Consider the following 21,475-nt stretch of genomic DNA (forward strand, 5'->3'; position numbering starts at 1 on the left):
CTCAATGGGTTGAAGCATGGTTGTTTAACTTAATTTGGGAAAGTTGAATTTAACAAAATATTAACCGGATAAAACTTAATTGATCCAATCATGTTTTTTTATTGTTTTTAATGATATGATTTACTTAACCAAAAGTCAATAGCATTAATAACAAGAAATTTAAAAAAAAATAAAGGAAGAACAAAATGGTATTATTTTAACAAAAATGATTGACTCGGGTTGGCCAATAATTCAATAACTCATGGATAAATTCGGTGACTCAACAACCCAAACCTTTTTTTCAGATTAGTCGATCCCTAGCCGGATCCGACAACCATGCAGAGAAGAATCCATGCCTTGCTGTTTCAATTAACGGCAGTCAAATATAGAATATTTCACCACCTACAATGAGTTGACGCATGCTCGTTTGCATAGAAGGAAACTCCCAGCTACACACTTTGCTTGGTTGTGTAGTGTAGTGTACAAAATATGTCTGCTGGGCTCTTTGCAAGCATAATTTTGTCTGATGCACTGGTACTAAGTAACACAGCTGTATGAAAAGGAATAAAGATAATCATATATGTATCAGGGCATAGAATAAGCCATGCCTCTTTCGCATTAGCTGTGGAAATGGGACTGGAAGGATGTTGATTTTCCCGTCTGCGCAGAGCTTTTTGCGACTCTCTTTGGCTCGGAACAGATTTTGTAATCTTGTGCAAGGAAGTGTTCCTTGTGGTTTTGTTCCTATTGTAAATTTTAAGGGATTGTTAATCCTTTTTATCTTTGCATTAGCTATTTTCTTTTCCAAGGATACAAGCATTGAGAATTGCAGGCATAACAGTTAACACAATGCGCTTATAAATTTACTTGACTTTATGAGAATAATTAAGATTTTAAAAGCTCTTGCTAGCGACTTGGATGTGTTGCTTCTGCTTCCCTTTGTTTCTTTCATCCCTTAATCAGCCTGACAGCAACTACCCCGTTTCTTCTTTTCCTGGGAAGTAAGAAAGAATACAATATGAGAGCTGAAGAAGAACGCAGTAGTTTAGTTCTTGCAGTCATTTGCAGAGGCCCTTGAACGCAAGGGCTCGAAATGATTGTTGGTGTCGAAATTTGCTTTCCAATACCATGACATTGTCGATTCTTGACATGTCTCTTCTTTTAACGGACGTACTAGTTTTCTTCTTTGGTTACAAAGGAGAGGCCGCCCAAGATTACCTAAATAAGGATACAGCAAATACAAAAATCATTCTCATACAGAGAAACTAGAAATCAGACGAGCAGTTACTTCTGGTTGGAGGCTGTCAGCTATCACTGTTGATCTGTACTTTTTAAAAATATATTGCAGCTTTCTCTGAAGAGCTCTTTTAAGAGCTTCTAAAGAGATTTCTTATAAGCTCCAACATGCCATTTTCATGCTACCCTATGCTTCCAAAGAGCTCTTTCTTATAATAATTTTTAAAAAAAATTCTTTCATTAATAGATGTTTTTTAAGAATAAATCTTTGCCTGAATAAAAAACAAATATTATATAAAACTTCATAATTATTCAAGTTATTTTAACTCACAAGTTGAATGGTCATATTTATTATATGAATAAGATTATCCAGATCAACTGTTTTTATTAAAACTATATATTTTTTTTTTAATATTAACATGATGGACTAGGTGAGGTCAACTAAGTTGATCAAAATTCATTAAATTATATTTTATCCAATTCGATATAAATTAGGCTCCACATCTTAAATCTCTCAAATTAACTTACCACTTGTGACAGGTGTTAGTAGCTATGCTAGGATGATCACTCAGGCATTGAGCTGAGAGTGACTCCTATTGACTCCAGCAAAGTAAAACCAAGAGAGATGACCACGAGGAGAGTCTCTACCAAGAACTCAGTGTTTGAAGCTACACCACACTTGTTGAATACTGATAGCTTTATCCCTTTGGGTTAAATAAACAAAACAATAGTCCAGAACAAGTCCAAATTTCAGTGGCTCTGGTGCTGCCAATACTGAGTGCATGTGCTGACTGCTGCCACATAATAAAAAAATATATGTATATCCTCACAACCAGATTTTTTGGCTGACAAAAAAAAGAAATTCTGCTCTTGTGCATGCAGCATAGTTTAGTTCCTGTCTTTGCCCGCCCAAGCAGAAAACACACACGTGAATCTCCCTTACCAAAACAGTGTCATAGCCAGGTAGCTTCACCAAACCATTTGATGTTTTTTTTTCCTTAATCTTTTTAAGGGATTTCTCGTGAATGTAATTTGATCTATTCTTTCTTGCTCTATCTTGGGTTTGAGGTTTTTTTTTTCAATTATTTTTCCCTTTCGAAGTTGTGTTAGCATGTTCTTTGTCTGATTCTAAAATGTTTGATGGTTTTCGTTGACTTCTCTGGCTCATTTGTTATATAATTATTCGTTGGTTGCTGTGAATTCCTTGTCAAAATTCGTAGCTGGAAATGTTGTTATTAGATTTAAAATTCTGACAATTGGGCAATTTTTCTTAAGATCACAGAGCAGTTGCTTCATCCAATGTTTAGTTTTCATTCTAATGTTTTCTGAAGAAAATTGATGGCTAGGAACTGAGTTTGCTGTCTTACTTGATTTTTCAGACCGGGTGAGAAGGTAGACTAACTGTCATGGCACCTAGAGCATTAGACTATGAATCGTTGAATGAAAATGTCAAGAAGGTTCAGTATGCTGTTAGAGGCGAGTTGTATCTTCGAGCTTCTGAGCTCCAGAAGGAAGGGAAGAAGGTGTGTGCGTGCGTGTGTGTGTATATAGTCTGCTCAAGTTTTCTTTAGAAATGTTGCTGTTCATAATTTTGCTTATGATGTTAAGTGGATTTAAATGAGTTTCTACTGGGTTTATAAGGATGCAACAACTGGAGATTTTTACTTGATTTTGCACACCTCAATTTTGAATCTGCTGACTAATCTTTATCAATTGCTTCTAGTTTCGGTTGCTTATTCAGTGTCTTCCAAGTGTTCGTATAAATCACTGCCGTTCCTTTGTTGGATATACCTCTTGTTTGTATTCCCTTTCTTCTTCTTTTGAATTCATGAAGGACTTGTCACATGTTGTAACGTGCATTTTTCATTAGAGGGACGCTTTTTCTCTCGTCAAATGTGAAAACTTAGTCCTATATGAGATGCATTTTCTATTGCGTATAATTTGTTTATTGAAGAACAGCATGTATCCGCAAAAACATGTTCTTGCATATTTCGTAGCACAGCCATGAGCCATGCAATAGCAATTAATCCTCCACGGCCCTGCACTTGGCTATCAATGACAATCTTGAACGTTAGACCTGATATTATTCTAGGGCCTTACATGTTACTTTATGTGTAAAATCTTACTTCACATATCATTTTCTTCCTTGTAAAACCATGAGATGGCATCTGCATTTTGGCTTTAATCAACCAGGACAAATCATTGAATTTTTTTTTTGTATAACATGCCATTATCCTATGCACATTTCTCTGAGTCTCACTGCTTCAAATTTATTCGGTAGATTATTTTCACAAATGTCGGCAATCCTCATGCGCTTGGACAGAAGCCACTTACCTTTCCTCGCCAGGTTAAGTTGAAGTATATTAAATTCCTGTCTATTTATCTTATGTATTTACTGCTTAAACGAACTGTTTTGAGTTGCTTATGCATTCTTGTCTATATAGTCGAGTTGAACCATGAAAAGTTCTATTGCAGGTGGTTGCTCTCTGCCAAGCTCCATTTCTATTAGATGATCCAAATGTAGGATTGTTTTTCCCTGCGGATGCAATTGCAAAAGCTAAACATTATCTTGCTATGACTATTGGTGGTCTAGGTATCTTCTTCTTATCTGCCTTTTCTTACACAAGTTTGGGATAGGGTTGAAAAATCCAAAGCAATTGTATCGAGTATTTCGGTGTATCATGCGTATATGGGGGTGGTCTATGGAGGGTCATTAGATCACATGCATTGAAATATTAAGATTTTTTTTTAGTTGGTTGTGTTCTAGATGCTTCCCCTTATGCCTACTCTACACATATCTTTCCTAATTGTTATTTCATTCTCGCCAATATTCCTTTCACAGATGTTCTTGTCTTAACAACTTTATGATTGTTATTTCATTCTCGCCAATATTCCTTTCACAGATGTTCTTGTCTTAACAACTTTATGGTTTTCAATACTGTGCTGCTGAAGTCTAGCTTGTTAAAGAGTAGTTCCACTGAGACACCAGCCTGCAATGCAAATTAAAGCTACTCTTGTTCATATGTTTAGGTGCTTACACTGACTCCCGAGGTATGCCAGGAGTTAGGAAGGAGGTAGCAGATTTCATTGAAAGGCGTGATGGATATCCAAGGTGATGTGTTATAGCCATTGATTTTTATTGTTCAACTCTTTGACTACATGAAAAAAATAAAAACTAAAGTTGTGTTCCGAATAAATAGTTGTCTTTGGACTGGAAGTGGTAAGCCGAAGTTCACTTTGCTGCTTGCTTTGTTGACAGTGACCCAGAACTCATATTTCTCACTGATGGTGCCAGCAAAGGTGTTATGCAGATCTTGAATACTATTATCAGAGGTGAAAGTGATGGGGTAAGTATACTTCCCTGCAAGTAGTATTGTCTCCCTCTTTGATTGAATGTAGGCTGCTTCTTCTACAACTTTCCAATCCCTTCTTTCCTGCTGGTAACAATGGAGGTTTTCTTTGTCTTAGCACGATTATAGTACCGTTTACAAGATAATGCTTGTTAATACAAAAACTGCATATTTGTCAGATTTTGGTTCCAGTGCCACAGTACCCACTTTACTCTGCTGCAATTTCTCTATTTGGGGGCTCCCTTGTTCCATATTTTCTAGAAGAGACAGCAAACTGGGGTCTTGATGTAAATGACCTGAGACAGTCAGTTGCACAAGCTCGCTCTAAAGGAATAACTGTTAGTATGCTTTGACTCTTCCTATTATATATGCAATTGCTTGCTATCTATTTGGAAATTGAAACCTAAGAAGTTAACTGAAAACTGTAAAAACAGAATGGATCAGGGTACTGGTTTAACTGTCCGGGTTTAGCCAGTTATTTGAACAATCACCCTCTGAGATTATATATATATACTTGTGAAGATTGGTTTATTGTCCTCTTCCATTTGAAAACTAAACGTGCATTAATTACCTGCTGACCCAACTTATCTTGTAGCACTCATCACTGCAAAATAAATATCTAACATGATTGATATGTGATCAGGTAAGAGCAATGGTGATTATTAACCCAGGCAACCCCACTGGTCAGTGTCTTAGTGAAGCTAATTTAAGGGAAATTTTGCACTTCTGTTACCAAGAAAACTTGGTTCTTCTTGGAGACGAAGTTTATCAGCAGAACATTTATCAGGATGAGCGTCCTTTTATCAGTGCTAGAAAGGTAAATATTGTTTTGCCTCGAAATTCAAGTGTTTGTTACCTGGAGTTACAATTTGTATTAGTCATATTTTTGTTGCGACTTTGGAAGGTTTTGATGGGCATGGGGCCACCCGTAAGCAAGGAAGTTCAGCTCATTTCTTTCCACACCGTGTCCAAAGGATATTGGGGTGAATGTGGGCAGCGGGGTGGATACTTTGAGATGACCAACATTCCTCTAAAGGTTTTCTTTTTATCAAACAGATTTCTCCTTTTCATAATAATTGGTTCACTGTTTTCAGTCTCATGTATTTTGCGACCTGCAATATTGAAATTAAACATAAGAAGGATCTTTAAATTCCGGCAGTATTTGAACTACAAACATCCAAAAGTCATTTTTGTTTGTTATGATTTATGCTGCAGACTGTTGATGAGATTTATAAGGTTGCATCAGTATCACTCAGTCCAAATGTCCCTGCACAGATATTCGTAAGTAGACTTGCACACTCTGTAGTGGTATTTTTATCTATTTAACTGGGAAATCCAGTTCTTGTTTCTCCTTATTATTCCAATTAAAAAGTCTACCTCTTTACAGATGGGGCTGATGGTCAACCCGCCTAAACCTGGAGATATTTCATATGAGCAGTTCATTAGGGAAAGGTATGCCTGCTAAGATTTAGTTCCTTGGGAGTAAATTCAGTATTCATGATAATCTTATGAAATGGAACCAAGGACATTCCCCTTTGATCTAGTACCATGCTAAACTGTCAATCTGATTACCAAACTAGTTAATGGATGTTGATGTCCACTGTCAAAGTCAAAGAATTGTCTGCTTTGAGCAGGTAATAACAGTGTTTTATGATCAAAACAACGCAGCAAAGGGATCCTGGAATCTTTAAGGAGGAGAGCTAGGATGATGACTGATGGATTCAACAGCTGCAGAAATGTGATATGCAATTTCACAGAAGGTAAATTGTTGTTTCTTAGCTATTTTTAACATCTTTCATTTCGTGATCTCTTTCTCAATCTATATGTGATCATTGTATGACATCGTAGAATTTGGTTTTAGGTGCCATGTATTCATTTCCTCAAATAAGATTGCCACCTAAAGCAATAGACGCTGCCAAAAGGGCTGGAAAAGTTCCTGATGTTTTCTACTGTCTCAAGCTTTTGGAGGCCACTGGCATTTCCACAGTCCCTGGTTCAGGATTTGGACAGAAAGAAGGGTAACTGCTTGTTGTTTTATTTTGATTTAGATGTGGTTAAATGCCATTTTCCTATCGTATTCTATCAAATGGTTCTACATTGCTTGAAACACACAAGCATGCATGAAAACAGACAAATAAAACAAAACAAAAGAGAATTCTGCCGATTCTAGTTTCTCCTGGTTAGGTTTCTCTTCCTGCAGATTGATTTCCTAACACATACTGAATCTTTTTAATTTCACGTTCAATATGAATCATTTATTTATGAAGATGACATGTAAGCATCTGACAGGGGTATGGGGAATTCTTTTTCCTCTTCTTAGCTTCTCACTTTTTGTTTCTGAAGGGGGTTTTGCATTTTCCCCCCTCAGCCTTCCTTTTGCGGGTGTGCAAAAGCAAGTCTCTAGATGGGTCTGTTTCTGAACTGTAATTAAATTCTAGTGTCTGATTGTTATTCTTTCTTGTAGGGTATTCCATTTAAGGACAACCATTTTACCGGCAGAGGAAGACATGCCGGAAATCATGGACAGTTTCAAGAAGTTCAACGATGACTTCATGGAGCAATATGAAGGCCACGGTGGTTATTCAAGGTTGTAATAAATTCTTCAAATTCTGCAAATTGTATCATATTATTGGGCAGTTCAAGCCGTTTGGTAAATGCTTCCTTAAATTGCCTGGATTTGGCTATGTAAGCTAAAGTCTGTTGACGATTCTTTCTGCTGCTAATGATGACTCAGACATCGGTCGTCTGTATGAATACCTGCTCAATCCAACGTCCAATGTTGTCATTCTTAAAGGTTTCACTCAGTTACTCTGATCTGATGAGCTAGCGACTAAATGGATGCCTACCTCTGCCTCTTCGCATCAGTATCTTGTCCCAGGCTGAAAGAAAAGTTGCCGATGGACCTAAGCAACCTTAGTTGCCCTGGAATTTATTAAGCCTTTCGTGATTCTTGTCCCTTTTCTGATTAACATAAATTCAGTCCTCGCTTTTTCTGTGCTCCTCGTAAATAAGGCCTACGACCTCCTCTAAGGGCTTGCCTTAGCCTGTCAATATGAACTGCCTTCTTTAAATTCGATGAAACCTACTATCTAGCTCTGCCACCCATTTAAACCGCACTCCCTTCGTAAATAAGCAAATTTTTCTTTTTATATATATATTTTTGAAAGGAAGCCAGCAATTTATGCCTCCCCCCACCCTACTAAGTGGCAGCCAGCCTAGAAACGGATATGAAGATCGGAAGTGATGGTGTTTAAACACCCAATTAATAAGGAAGTCCTTCGACTTTTAAACAGGAATTTAGTTATGTTTTAAGACATGGTTTTATTAAATTCATTAACATCTGGGAAGAAAAAATAATCACTGAAAATAATAAAACATATTGATTGAAAGAGAGCTTTAGTCCATCTTTATAGACTACAAAATATGTAAGAACAACTTCTTCTTCTTCTTCTTCTTCTGCTTCTTCTTCTCCTCTGATAAATGAAAGGTTTACTGATCAAAAGGAAACTGGTAGGGCAAACCCAATACAGAGTTCAAGACATACGAGGTATAAAAAGGGAATGCTAGAATAAATAATTCAGATATGTGGGATTTGAAGTAGCACCAGATGTTAGAATGATGCATGCTCAAAATATAAATATTCGCTGCATGTTATAAGAAGAACAGTACGCACGCACGAAGAGATTACTTGAGAGAGGGAGGGGGAGAGCGTTTGCAACAGGCATTTGATGGTTTTCATAGAGTTTGGTCCATTTAGGTATGAAATATTATAGAAAAAAATAATTAGTTTGTTAATTGCTTATAAAATAACGATTAAAATATCATTTGACCATTATTACATCAAAAGTAAGTCTCAAGAAGTTTATAACACATGGTCCAATGATATTCTTAGATCTCTCGATACATATGAAAGACAAATTGATGTAATAGATGGTCCTATGATATTTTTACCATGGTCCCTCGGTACATGATTTGAAAGATACATTTTGAGAACATGTTAGTCAATAAAAGTTTATAATACTAAGTCTCGAGATCAAGTCATTAGAATATTTTTATTAATTATTATTTTATATTTTTTTAAAAAAATAAATCATAAATAAAAATATTTGTATTACGAATCTCGAGAGCTAATTAACATGATGCTACTAATTATATTGTGTCTTTTATTCAGTCAAAATTGTAAGATATGATGCAAGTCATTAAGTTTTTATAAATTTCTTGATGCTAAGCATACAAATAAGATCCTTAAAATTCAATTTCTTTTAGCATTTTACCAGCTTCATAGCATCAAGTCATCTCCCTAGGATGGAGATGTTCCATATATTTTTTTCAAAAAAAATAAATAATAATTAAGAGTCATTATCCATCGTAAATTTTGCTGAGCTATTCACATAATTGCAGGCAATGGTTGTACAAGACTGACATCGCAATCTACTTTGCAAACCTGTCCCGTCTTGCATCAACTTTATTTTTTTTCTTACATCAATGAGTCAATGACACATAGCTGCATCACAATGAAGAAAAAAAAACATTAAAAACTAGGGGTGAGCATCGGTTTAGGAGTTTGGTTTGGATAAAAAAAAATCAAATTAATTTATTTTTCAAGATCTTGGACTAAATCAGATGAAAGAATTAAACCATTTGTGTGGTGCATTTCTTCCATTCTCTAAAATCTAGAATTAAAATCATACCCAGTTGAATTTTTTTTATTTATTAATCAAAATATCAAAAAAAAATTCAAAAAAACTCAAACTTTTAAACCGTAAAAACCAGGGGGGGCGTCCTATTCTTAAATTTTGTTCACAAGACATTGGGTGCCATAAAGGGGCGAATAACAGCACAGGTGAGTTGATGATCCCTATGTCTTTGGCTCCAAATCCTAAGTCAATCGATCCTGCCATGCTCAGCTTGTTTCACGGGCACTCCACTCTCTTTCTAGCTACAAGTCTTCATTTTATTATTATTTTGGTTTTATAAATAATCAAATCTTAAATAGGATCTGCTTATGTCACGAGGTTCCTTCCTCGGGTTCTCTTTCTCTCACTCTCCATCAAAAATCTGGTTGCTATAAACAATAACATTCAGCAATTATTTATTTTTACTCATCATATTCATGCACCTACCTCCTCCTCCGCCCCCGCCCCCTTTAAAGCTTTTTGATAACTTAACAACACTCCTTACTTTTCTTTCTTTCTCTCTTTCTTTCTTTCTTTCATGGACCTTCATCTCCTCCCTTGCTTATTCCCACCTTCCCTATAGCTTCACAAAGACGACGACGACTCAGGAATTTAACCAAAATCTCCTTTCGTTTTCACTTTACAAATCTTCTTTCTCGAGTCCACTTTCCTTCTGGTTTCGTTTGATTCTCTACCAATCCCTACTCTCATCTTTATTTATTCTCTCTCTGTGCTAGCAATAGCTTTATTCCTTATTCCTTAATAGCTAGCTAGTTCCCTCCCTCTCTCCGATCGAGCTACTCCTATAGTATTGGTTTGCTCTAGTTTAAAGTACGGGCCGGATCCAAAACATAACATGGGGTTCTCAGAGAAGCCTCAAGTTGTGGATGGTGGCTTGGATTTAGATGGAAATAAAAGATGGGTTATTGCTGGAATTCCTTTAAGAGCTCCTTTGAAACCCATATTTACAAATCCAGTTGAGAAAGAGATCTACGACGAAAGCGATGATGGTCAGAACAACTGCACTACTTCAACAACGCCAACGAGTGAAGAAGCCAAAATCCCTTCTAAATTGGTGTGCCCTCCGGCTCCCAGGAAGCGAAAAGCTACTTTCAAGTGTAATTACACTAGTGGTATGAGGGAGTTCTTTACTCCTCCTGACCTGGAAACCCTTTTTATACAAAGGGCAAACTGATCACTGATTGACTTCTTAATTCGCCTCCTTTAACGACTACTTACTTCTTTAGATTTCCTTGCATATTCGATCGAGTTCGGCAGGCAACCTTAGCAGGAGGATCTCATTGCTTGTACAGGTCATATAATTAGTAATAAAATAAAAGAAAATCTGGAATGATTACTTGCCTTCACTGATATGTTTTTGTCTTTGTTACTCGTCAAAAAAAAATGCTCCTGGCCTACCAAGCTTTTAGCTAGTTGTATAATACTACTACTTGTATATTTAACAAATCAAGTTGTTTTTTTTCTTTTCTTGGTATTTTGCTTCTATGTTTTAAATTAAGGTGAGATGAACTTATATTCTTTGTTCCTGTACTGCAAATGTTAATTAAAGAGAGTAATTAAATTAATTAGGTTTCCTAGCCCTTGTTAAATGGCTTTGTTTTAAAACCATGTTGGAAGACAATTAAACAAATCGCAATGATTAATAGTCTTAGTTTCCTGATCTGATCTCTTGGTCTTGATCAGTTTTCAAGTTAATCAAAACATGGCAGTGGTTTGATCAGTTTGTTCTCATCTTCTGATAGAGGTACATATCTTTCTGTCGCTCTTTATGGGACTGTTCATGCTCATGCGGAGCGGAAGAGACATGCGAGTCAACATCTAAGCAATTAAGTCGCCAAAAGTTGTCATATGCTGTTAGGGGTAAATCCTTTTCAAAGATAAGAAGATGCTGCACGGATGATGCTTGACGGCCTGATTGACTGAGACAAGTCCCCTCGGACCCTATAGCCATTTAGACCTACTGTTGATCAAAACCTTTTTATGGACTCTTGATTTGCTATTTATCATCCTTGTTTAACGTTAAACTTTAAGTGTGTTTAGTCTTTCTGTGACCCACCCCACCCACCTCGGACTCTGACGGTAGTGGAACTGGCCGGGAAAGTTCTCTCTGTAGTGCTTTCTCTCGTAAGAACCATTAAAAAGGACAGATAACATGTGAATTGGTAGAGGTTAGAATCCTATGTGCGTTGAATGGACCTCGTTTAAAATTCTCAAGCTCAAGTTTGGCATGCCATACCAATAATTGACGAAGCTATTCGTGAGCGCGAGCACATATATGAATAATATAATCTTATCTAACCCTAGTAATCAAGGACTCCCAGTTGTTTATTTGGTAGCTAGAGAATAATAATGTAGCTATGAAAGCACATGTTACAACAGCGACAACATAGATAGCTAGCCAGGGGAAGTTCACCGAATCTTGGGTTCATTTTACTTACATTACAAGAAAGCTTCTCGGGATCGGAGCTGTTGGTGGGGCAATCGATTTCCACCACGCCTGCGGAAATGCTGCGAGTGATCTTTACTTGGCAACTAGCTAGTTGTAAACTGTGTTAATGGTGGTTTAAATCACTCATTCTGGGTAAACTTCTTCTTTATATCCTTGTAGATCAATCAATATTGAGTTTGAAATTCCCCAATGGAATCTTCAATTTCCTTAAAAGTTTCATTGCTTCCCTTAACTATTATTTAGATTATATTTGTTTTTGCGTTTAAAAAATAATTTTAAAAAAAATTAAAATTGTTTTATTTTTTATTTGTTTTAAATTAATATTTTTTGATATTTTCAAATTGTTTTTGTATGTTAATGTCAAGAATAATTTTTAAGAAATAAAATATTATTATTTTAATGTATTCTCATGCAAAAAACACTTTAAAAATCAATCGTTGCCACATTTTCAAATATCCCCAAATAGTTTATCTATTGAATTTGGTTTTTAACTTTTATTTTTTGGTTTTTTTAAACCAGCAGCAACAATATTAAGATTTATTGAGCAATAAAGGGTAACATTAAGAAATTTTAAAGTATAGGAGTGGAAATGAAACACCAAGGAATCTATAAGGACAAATTAAAGGGTAAGGTATCGTTGTTGTTGTTGTTGTTTATTAACGTGGATGTCTGAGTAAATTTGCACATATCTTAACTAATTTTACTGTTTCTAAAATTAATGATCATGTAAGTCTCCAGTGATTTTGAGATTTGTAAGACTCGAATTAAAGATTTTTAGAAAGTAAATTTAAAATCTAATTAATTAAACAATATTTTTCAGGATTATATCATTTTTATTATTATTGCTTTGTCAAGTGGCAGCATAGTAACATTATTGGAGACCACATGATGAGTCCTCGAGGGATAATATACTATGTGCTTGGCAATTAGTGTAAGCTTAATTAATATTCAACTCTCGACAAGTTTTTTTATTTTATGCTTAAAGACAGACGAGGGAGCTGCACCGAAAAAAGAAAAGAAAAACAAAGAAGGAAGAGACAAGGGAGCAAAAGTATTTTAAATCGACGCATGATGACACCAATTATGCGAGCAAACATACGCCCACTGATCGAGTTTGGAAATTTGGATTTGTTGTTAATTATCGTACCATATATTATTATATTATTCTCTTGCCAAGTTACTCTTTCATTGACATCTTTTAACTTTTCCCGGTAAAATTGCTTGAGGTACGATGATGGTGTTTCTGATTAGTTTATTATAGATATCTCATCATTGAGTTTATTGTATAAATCTTTAAATTTTAATTTTTATCAAATAAATAAAAATAATAAGATTCAAACTCGTAATTATTAGGTTATTAAAACTCTAATACCATATCAAAGACTTATCTTAACCTGATAGTTTAAGTTGTTTGGTAAGATTCTAATATATAATTTATATTATTCTCTAATAGATTGCATAGAATAATTGATTTAACATAAAGATACATTATTTTTTTACGTAATTTTGAATTATACTTCAATTTTAAAAAAATTCTATATATTTAATTTTATAAGGATGTAGTCAGCTATGACTAGGAGTGAGCAAAAAAACTGGAAAACTGATTAAACCGAGAAAACTGAAAAAAAAATAACCGAAAAAACCGAATCGTGAAAAAACATGATTAAAAAAATTAAAATTTTGAAAAGACCGAACGGTTCGGTTCGGTTTTATAAGCCTGAAATAAAAAAAACCAAGCCAAACCGGTTTGAACCAGTTTTTGTCCTAAAAACCGAACCGAAACTGGTAGATTTGAACCGGTTTCAGTTTTTTAAAAAAAATTGGTTTGGTTACTTTTTTTTATAAAAACCGAACTGAATAAAAAATAATCACCCCTAGCTATAACCAATTAAGATCATGAAAGTATTCAAATTAGGTTCAAAAAATGTTCTTCTAGGTGATTTTGTTATTTTTTATTTCTATTTTAGGATTTTATAGTTTGTTAAAGTATAAATATTTTTAGATTTATTTAAGAAAAAAATTAATAAACCTCTTATATACATTTATTAATAAAATAATAAAATAATTTTTCTGTGTGAAAACATTTTTGACATAATTATGTCTTTCTTCAACCTATTCATAAGATAAAACGATGTCCTTGATTGGATAGCATTATGGGGTAATATTTATCTGACCCGGTCATATCTTCAAGGGACGGGTACCGACAAAAATAGTTTAAAGTGATATTTTTTTTTAATGATTTTTTTCCACAAAAAAGTTGTTTAGATTGATAAAGTGATATATATATATATATATATATATATATATATATATATATATATATAAAACACTGTCATCCTGTCTCTGTTTATTGTACGAAACATATTGTAGCATTTGTCATATATGTCACTTTAGCCCAGATCCAATCACGTTTTTTCCGAGTAAATTTTAAAAATAATAATTAGTTTTTTTATATATTTTTTACTTATAAATATGTTAAATTAATATTATTTTATTTTAAAAAAATTATTTTTAATATTAATACATTAAAATAATTCAAAAATAAAAAATAAATTATTTATTAAAATATAAAAACAAATACACTCTAGCTAACACACATGACACGCGCCGACGCGCGCGCATTATAACTACCTATTGACACGTTTGCAATGACGTTTGCTACAGTCTCGTAATAATAATAATACACGACGAAGACATCGCCGTCTTCTGCTACGAAACATCCTTTAAAAATAGTTTTTAAATTTACTTTTATACTGATTCAAGTATATTTTTTTAACCTGGCAGTGATAAGCACCATGACCGTGGTTTGACCAGCGAAGAAAACAGGGTGGGTCCCTTTCGTCACAGTAATAATTAGGCGTAATGGAGCGGATCATATGCTTGACAATTTGCTAATTAATTAACAGTTTAACTCTTGATAAGTTAGAGGAGACAAGGGAGCAAGAATATTAATTAACATGCATGCACGGATTATGCGAGCAAGAATAGGGCATGTTTGGGGATGTAGACAATGGCAGGTTTAAGGTGAATGGAAATTGAGTAAAACTATTAAAATATTTAAGAAATATTTTTTTATTAGTATGTCTATAACAAGTAAATTCTTAAATAATCTTTATTTTATATTTGAAAGTCTTTTGTTAAATAAAGATAATATTCATCTCATAAAGTATAATTGACAAATATACTTTATTTTTTTATGGTACTCATTAAAAGATTTATACTATTTAATCTTGTTTATGTTTTTATTTAAAGAATTCATTAAATACTTGCCAATGGCTTTCTGTTGCGCGAGTAGTTTTTGTTTTTTATTTTTTTTATTGTTATTATTATTGTTTTAGAAAATCACACACTTTTTTTTTAAATAAAAACAATAATACTTTTTTAAATGGTGTAATATTTGCTAAAACTAATGTAATAATATTTGCTAAGAATTTGATAAGATTTAACCATACTGATCACACAACATGCATTCTCTTATAAATCATTATTCTCTTATAAATCATTATGCTTATTTTTTTATTCGTTGAATTTAAATTTATTTTTTCATGTGTGTTTTTCTATGATTTTGTAATGTCTTTTTGGTAAGATTTTATTTTCTAACCATTGCAACTTTTCAAAAAACTATATAATTCGTGGGTAATACGGTTAGTATATACTGATAAAATTAGAAATGAAATTATGTTCATCGGTAAAAATTACCGATGAAAAATTATATCGATAATTTCATTGGTTTTCGCTAATTTTCTGGTAGTGGTAATCCATGTATATTCTAAAAAAATCTATAATTTTCCTGCAATTAGTATTTGTCTCTCTCTCTTGTATTTGTTGGATTTAAAGATAATTTATAGCATTTTCATCTGTTTTGGATAATATTTTCTTATACTAATTAATGTTACAAAGAAAAAAAACCGCTCACATACTACATATCCACGTAGACCTAGCTATTACACATATTAAGTAAAACGAGTCCATCCTAGTCAGCAAATCACATGCCACTTTAATATTTTAATCATGTTTACTGTATGTCTGTATAATACATGCAAGAATATGGTAAATTATATATTTTTTCTATTATATCTACAACCATATAATAAAACTATTCGAGATTATTGTTTTATTAAAGTTTAAATTTAAAGCATACAGATAGTTATTATTGGGAGGTTGGAATATTCGTCAAAATGACTCTAAACCATTATTGGTTTTATAAGAATGTATTCGAGAATATGGTAGCGGTTATTTTTTAATATGTTTTTTATTTTAAAATATATTAAAAAAATATTTTTTTATTTTTTTAAAAATTATTTTGATATTAGTATATAAAAATGATACGAAACATCAAAAAATATTAATTAAAAAAAATAAAAAATATTAATTTTTTTTAAAAAAAACTTCCAAAATATAATGCCAAACATACATTAAATAGCCAGTAAAACCTGGTAAGCTTAGGCGGCAACCCCCTTTTTGTGGATGACCGGATGTATCCGCTTGGCTTTTTTGGATATTCTATGGTTGCACCCTGAAACGAAATTGCCCAGTCTTTTGTGGTTCCGGGCCTTCCGGCTATTGTTGGAAAGATCGCAAGTTTTTTAAATTGTTTTTTATTTTAAAAATATTAAATTATTAATTTTTTATATTGTTTTATGATTTTAATATATTTGGTAGAAATAAAAATAAAATTTAAAAAATATTATTTTAATATATTTTTAATTAAAATATATTTTTGAAAGTATTATTAAACACAAACTCATTACCTTTTTCTTGAGAGGAAGTGAAAACATTTTACTGGGAGAGCGTGAGAGGTTTTGCTGAATTTTTTTTTATGATAAAAAAACATGTATTTTTAATTTTTAATGAGGTATGGTTTCTGTTTTAAAACAATTATATCTAAACAAATTTAATCATGTCTCGAAACCAACATTCCAAGATATCTGGGAGTTCGGCCAAAACATGGTTTATCCAAAATTTAAAATTTATTTATTAAAATTAATGTTTTTTTATATATTTTTAGATGTTTGGATAAGTTAATATTAAAATAAATTTTCAAATAAAAAAATATTTTTTTTATTTTTTATTTTTAAAAAAACGCAAGACAACATCTGCCACTGAACATGCCTACTGTGTGTTTAATTGCATGGTTGTTGTCAGGGCGCCAGTTCCAATATTGTGGGCTCGTGAACATGACTAGCAAGGGCTTCACCGCTTCAGTACATAGCTCAAGGCTAACTCATATAATAGGCTGGTCGGGTTATTTTCTGGATCCGTAAATCAACTCAAGTTTATCCCAGAATTACATTCCAATCAGCGACTCGAATTAAAAGCAAGCCTTTTGAATCAACAGCATTATTTATTTTTATATTTTTAAAAGTATTTTAAAAAAAAATTAAATTTGTTTTACTTTTTTACTTCAAATTAATATATTTTTAATGTTTTTACATAATTTTGATACACAAACTAATTTTTTAAAAATAAAAAATATATTATTTTAATATATTTTTAAATAAAAAATATTTTAAAAAACATAAATAATAAAATTTCTAAAATAACTCCACAAGTTCCTTTTAGAAAACCGATCAAGTGGCTTCAGTGACCAATCAAGATGGGCAAGACTTTGCATGTGTGCGCGAGTCGTGACAAAGCCACCGCCATCAAGTTAGACTGTTCCACGTTGGTTCCCATTTTATTAGTGAGTGCGGATCAGATACTTCAAAGTTTAAAAGGGTGGCGATCAAAATATTGTGCCTAAAATATTAGCTGAGCCCACTCGTCTTCTTTGTTTTTCCTTAATGTCACTCTGTGATCCGCAAGTTTGACTGTACTTCTCGTTGATTTTTCTCCCGAAATAACTAGTATAATGACCATAATTAACCTGTAATTTGAGTTATAAATTTTATTGATTTTTTTATATGTTAAAAAGATAAAAATTAATTCATAATCAATATAATAATAAATAATACAATTAAATAAAAGTTCAAAATTAAAAGATGAGGTTTAAAATAAAATATAGAGCTAGTTAAAAAAAAAAAGTCATGGCCACATCATTAAATTCGATACAATGATTCAAACTTATAATTTCTCAACCCAAGTCTTTTCTTAATATGAATTTTAAATTAAATTATTTAAAAAAAATTTTAATGTGACCTTGTTGATTGAGCATGTCTAAAGAAAAAACTCAATGGAAAAAAAAAGTTAGGTTCATCCTAATTAACTCATCAAACCTATAACCCTAGTTATGAACTTTACTACATTGAATTAATTAATTTGTTTTATTAAATGATAAAAATACAAAAATCGATTTATAATCAACATAATACTGAATGATAAATTCTAATAAAAACTCAACATTAAATTATAAAATTGAAAAAAAATCAAAATATAAAAAATTTATAGGGCTAATAAAAAAGAGCCCTGCCATAAAAATAGTCATGCATGCGAGCCTAAGAGAGGCCCGCATGCCTAGCCCTATTTTTTTCTTTTTATATGGGGCAAGTAACTTGTCATCATCCTTTTCTTTTTACAACAAAAAATGATAGGTGACCTGTCATCTATCATAACGTAGAAAATATTTGCGCTCCTCGCCACTCGTAATCTTAGGCTTGTCCCACATGTTTCACCCAACTAAGCTATGATATGAACTTGTTAAAAAACACTAAAAATAATATATTATTCTAATTTATTTCATATCAACACTTAAACTAACCTCATCTGTTTTAGTTGTTCTAATAAAGATATAATTCAAGTGACGAGTTTCAAAATCCAAGATACTTGAGAATAAAGTCAATGTGTTGAATAATTTATTAATCTTTTAATTTAAGCAATTTGATTCATTCTCCCTATCCAAGGTGTCTGATGACTTAATATGAAAAACTTAAGTGGTTGGTTGCAGGTGATGCTTGGTAAGCCAAGGTGACTGGTAGCTAGTACCTGTAAAAGATTCTCCTTGATGGATGTAAGGGCTATTTGATGATTAAGCTAGTAACTTTGTAAAGAGAGAAAGCGTGATGATATTTTAGAGACATAGACTCTTGAAATATGTACACTGAAAGTGTTAAGAACGAAGATATTGTGAACCTTGAGTTTGAATGATTCATAGTGTAATTATAACACATAAGTCTTGTTGTTTTGTGGAGAGAAGGGGCTGAAGTAAAATTTCAACCTTTGTGATATTTTGAGTTATATTCTACTTAAAATAACACATTATATTAGTATAAAATAAAAAGAGGCCCACGTTGGGTCTTGGAAAATTTTCTTAAGAGAGTGTTGGGCAAGGTGTCTGAATCCATTAGAGATGAGATGGGGATTCAAGCATGTTACTATGACCCAAGCATTGTAGTCTAAGCCCACAAGGGTATTGGAGTATACACGCAGAACCAACTAAGTGTGTCGCTCCTAGCACCCCAGCAAGGCTAGGCAATATGCCCACCACTAGCTAAGCAGTACACCCATCACTCCAGCAGCCGTGCACCTAGATGGTAGACCTAAGCTTTTATACTCAAGTCCCAAGCGTATGCCCAATATGGGCTCGGGCTACCATTCCCGAGCCCATGCATCTTGGTAGAAGTTGGGCTCGGGTGTGGTAGCCTGAGCCTATGAGAATGTTTTTTGGATCTTTTGAGTGTTTTTTTGGTCTATTAAATTTAAGTTTATCATCAAGAAAAATCAACCCTTATAATTATCCTAGAAAATTTCCCGCCTCTAAATGAGGTGGAGTCTACACAAAATTGACTCTCTATTAACCAGAGTAATTAGAAACTCCAATTGGAGAATGAATTTTTAAAATTTAATGGCTAATAAAATAAATTCAAACAAAAAACATAACAATTTACTAATGGTGTAGTTATGTTGTCTTAATGTTAGATAAAAATCAACGATGAATATGCATTTACATGTAGCATGACGTAAAAAGGGAGAGATTAATTTAGTATAAACTAAAAGAGAAAACGGTTTTATCATGGAGAATTAATTGTTCATCATTTCACATTTAAATAGTGGATTTTTTTTAGAATTTTCAATCCAATCCTCAAATTTATTTATTTTTTGCACAAATAAGCCCAGATTAAATCCAAATGCATTTTTTTTTTGGGGTGGGGGTGAGGAATGAGTTGAAAGACAAAGGACTAAAATGAAAAACTTGGGTAAAATAGATGGTAACTCTGCAATTTGTTTGAAAAGTTCATTTTAGTCCCCAATCTTTTTAAGCTATTAAGTAACCAGTCATTATAATTTTAAAATATGATGTTTTGGTACCAAACTTCATTTTCTTTTTTTTAATCCTTTTTTTTAGTGGATGAGAGAGGGGGGGGTTGTTAGATTTTAGCTTAGAGAGAAAAGATTGTTGTTGATGAGGATTTCAGCTATCAAAACGATCGGTTTTTGTATCAAATGGCTCTGTATGATAAAAAGAGTTAAGATTATGTGTTTTATTTACCTTGAAAACACCTAGAAAAACATATCTGAGCTTTGAAAGATTTTTGCTTTCGGGTTGATTTTGTGTTTTTGGAGGCCATAAATTGTTTTAACAAGATTTCCAAGGTCTGTCCTAGGTGTTTTGGGTAAATAATAAATTGAAAATGAGTTTTTGAGTATAAAACAAACAAGCCATGTATTTCGGCCACTAAATGACTGAAATCTAGTGAATTACAAATGACATGTTGTTTGTTTTTGGTCAAAACATAGGGGCGGAAAACGTGTCGTCCACCCCATTAACTAAAAAATAAATTAAAGGTCCATGTGCTGGCCTTTTATGGGTGGGTTAAGCGCAAGACGTGACTTACTAGTCCTAGCAGTACTTGGCATCATTTATTTTATTTTTTTAAATGATTTTTTTAATACATTTTTTATATGTCTTTTGTAAAATAATTTCTAAATTTATCTTTTAATTAATACTCATTCTATATGATTTTTTTAAAACCTTATTTAGCCTTTTTGAAATGGTGATTATTGTTTAATTATATTTAGTGTGTTTAATTTTTTTAAAGGTTAATATAATTCAACTGTAATGTTTTTTTTATATTTAATATAGATTCAATATGTATTTTTTATAATATTTTTAATATACGCAGACTTACATAATATCTTTTTATTTTATTCAATAAATTTTACGTGTGTCCATTTCTATTATAAATTGATTTTAGTAAACAAATTCATCAAACACAATCATGTAAATGAATTGTATTGTAATATTAAATATCTTAATCTATATTTTTCCCTAAAAGTTTTGAATTAGATTTTTATTTATCATTCATGACTTTTTTATAAATTTTATTTACAAAATGAGTTGTGATTTATTTGATTGGATGCATGAATAAGTTTTTCAATTTATATTTACTGTTTATTTTTCTTGTGAAAAACACGTTAAAAAATTTTACATATTAAAATTTTTATCAGGTATTGATGTTTTAAATTGGATTCTTATTCTTAAGTTTTCTTAGTTTTTTCATAATTTTTGTATAAAAAATTTATTGTTTATAATTTTATCATTTAATCTAAGTTGATAATGTATTATTTTTATAAGATTAACTTATTTAGTTGACATAGAATATAATTTGAGTTATTAATTTTTATATTTTAATGAAAGATAATACAAATCTGTAGCGTGAAACATTGATACCAGCCTAGTAAGAGCCCGTTTGGCTAAGCGTTTATGGCAGCGTTTTCATTTAATAGTACCAACATATCGTTTGGTTACAAAATGAGCCGCAATTTTTATCCATGACCTCACCTTTATCTGCGTTCAAAACTCAATTTTGCTGAAGCAAAAATTAGAT

General features: G+C 32.3%; 2 protein-coding genes across 2 annotated transcripts; both read left to right on the forward strand.

Annotated features, from left to right (window-relative positions):
- Nucleotides 1-1,969: 1,969 nt before the first annotated feature.
- On the forward strand, nucleotides 1,970-7,358 carry LOC133704963 (glutamate--glyoxylate aminotransferase 2-like). The gene is made up of 14 exons (XM_062130037.1): nucleotides 1,970-2,178; nucleotides 2,595-2,738; nucleotides 3,497-3,562; nucleotides 3,691-3,808; nucleotides 4,246-4,327; nucleotides 4,475-4,562; nucleotides 4,745-4,903; nucleotides 5,209-5,382; nucleotides 5,470-5,601; nucleotides 5,781-5,846; nucleotides 5,953-6,017; nucleotides 6,234-6,325; nucleotides 6,427-6,583; nucleotides 7,030-7,358. The coding sequence occupies exons 2-14, from the start codon at nucleotides 2,622-2,624 to the stop codon at nucleotides 7,157-7,159; spliced, it is 1,446 nt and encodes a 481-aa protein (XP_061986021.1). The 5' UTR covers nucleotides 1,970-2,178; nucleotides 2,595-2,621; the 3' UTR covers nucleotides 7,160-7,358.
- A 2,290-nt stretch (nucleotides 7,359-9,648) lies between these two features.
- Nucleotides 9,649-10,736, forward strand: LOC133704770 (cyclin-dependent protein kinase inhibitor SMR6-like). Its single transcript, XM_062129736.1, has one exon. The coding sequence runs from the start codon at nucleotides 10,098-10,100 to the stop codon at nucleotides 10,434-10,436; it is 339 nt and encodes a 112-aa protein (XP_061985720.1). The 5' UTR covers nucleotides 9,649-10,097; the 3' UTR covers nucleotides 10,437-10,736.
- Nucleotides 10,737-21,475: the final 10,739 nt, after the last annotated feature.

The sequence above is a fragment of the Populus nigra genome, chromosome 10 (genome assembly GCF_951802175.1).
Source record: "Populus nigra chromosome 10, ddPopNigr1.1, whole genome shotgun sequence".
In the NCBI taxonomy this organism is placed as follows: Eukaryota; Viridiplantae; Streptophyta; class Magnoliopsida; order Malpighiales; family Salicaceae; genus Populus; species Populus nigra.

Coding starts and splice junctions, on each gene's coding strand:
- LOC133704770 (XM_062129736.1), top strand. CDS start 10,098: ATGGGGTTCTCAGAGAAGCCTCAAGTTGTGGATGGTGGCTTGGATTTA.
- LOC133704963 (XM_062130037.1), top strand. CDS start 2,622: ATGGCACCTAGAGCATTAGACTATGAATCGTTGAATGAAAATGTCAAG. Junction 2,739..3,496: donor TCCAGAAGGAAGGGAAGAAG/GTGTGTGCGTGC, acceptor TTTATTCGGTAG/ATTATTTTCACAAATGTCGG. Junction 6,584..7,029: donor GGATTTGGACAGAAAGAAGG/GTAACTGCTTGT, acceptor TCTTTCTTGTAG/GGTATTCCATTTAAGGACAA.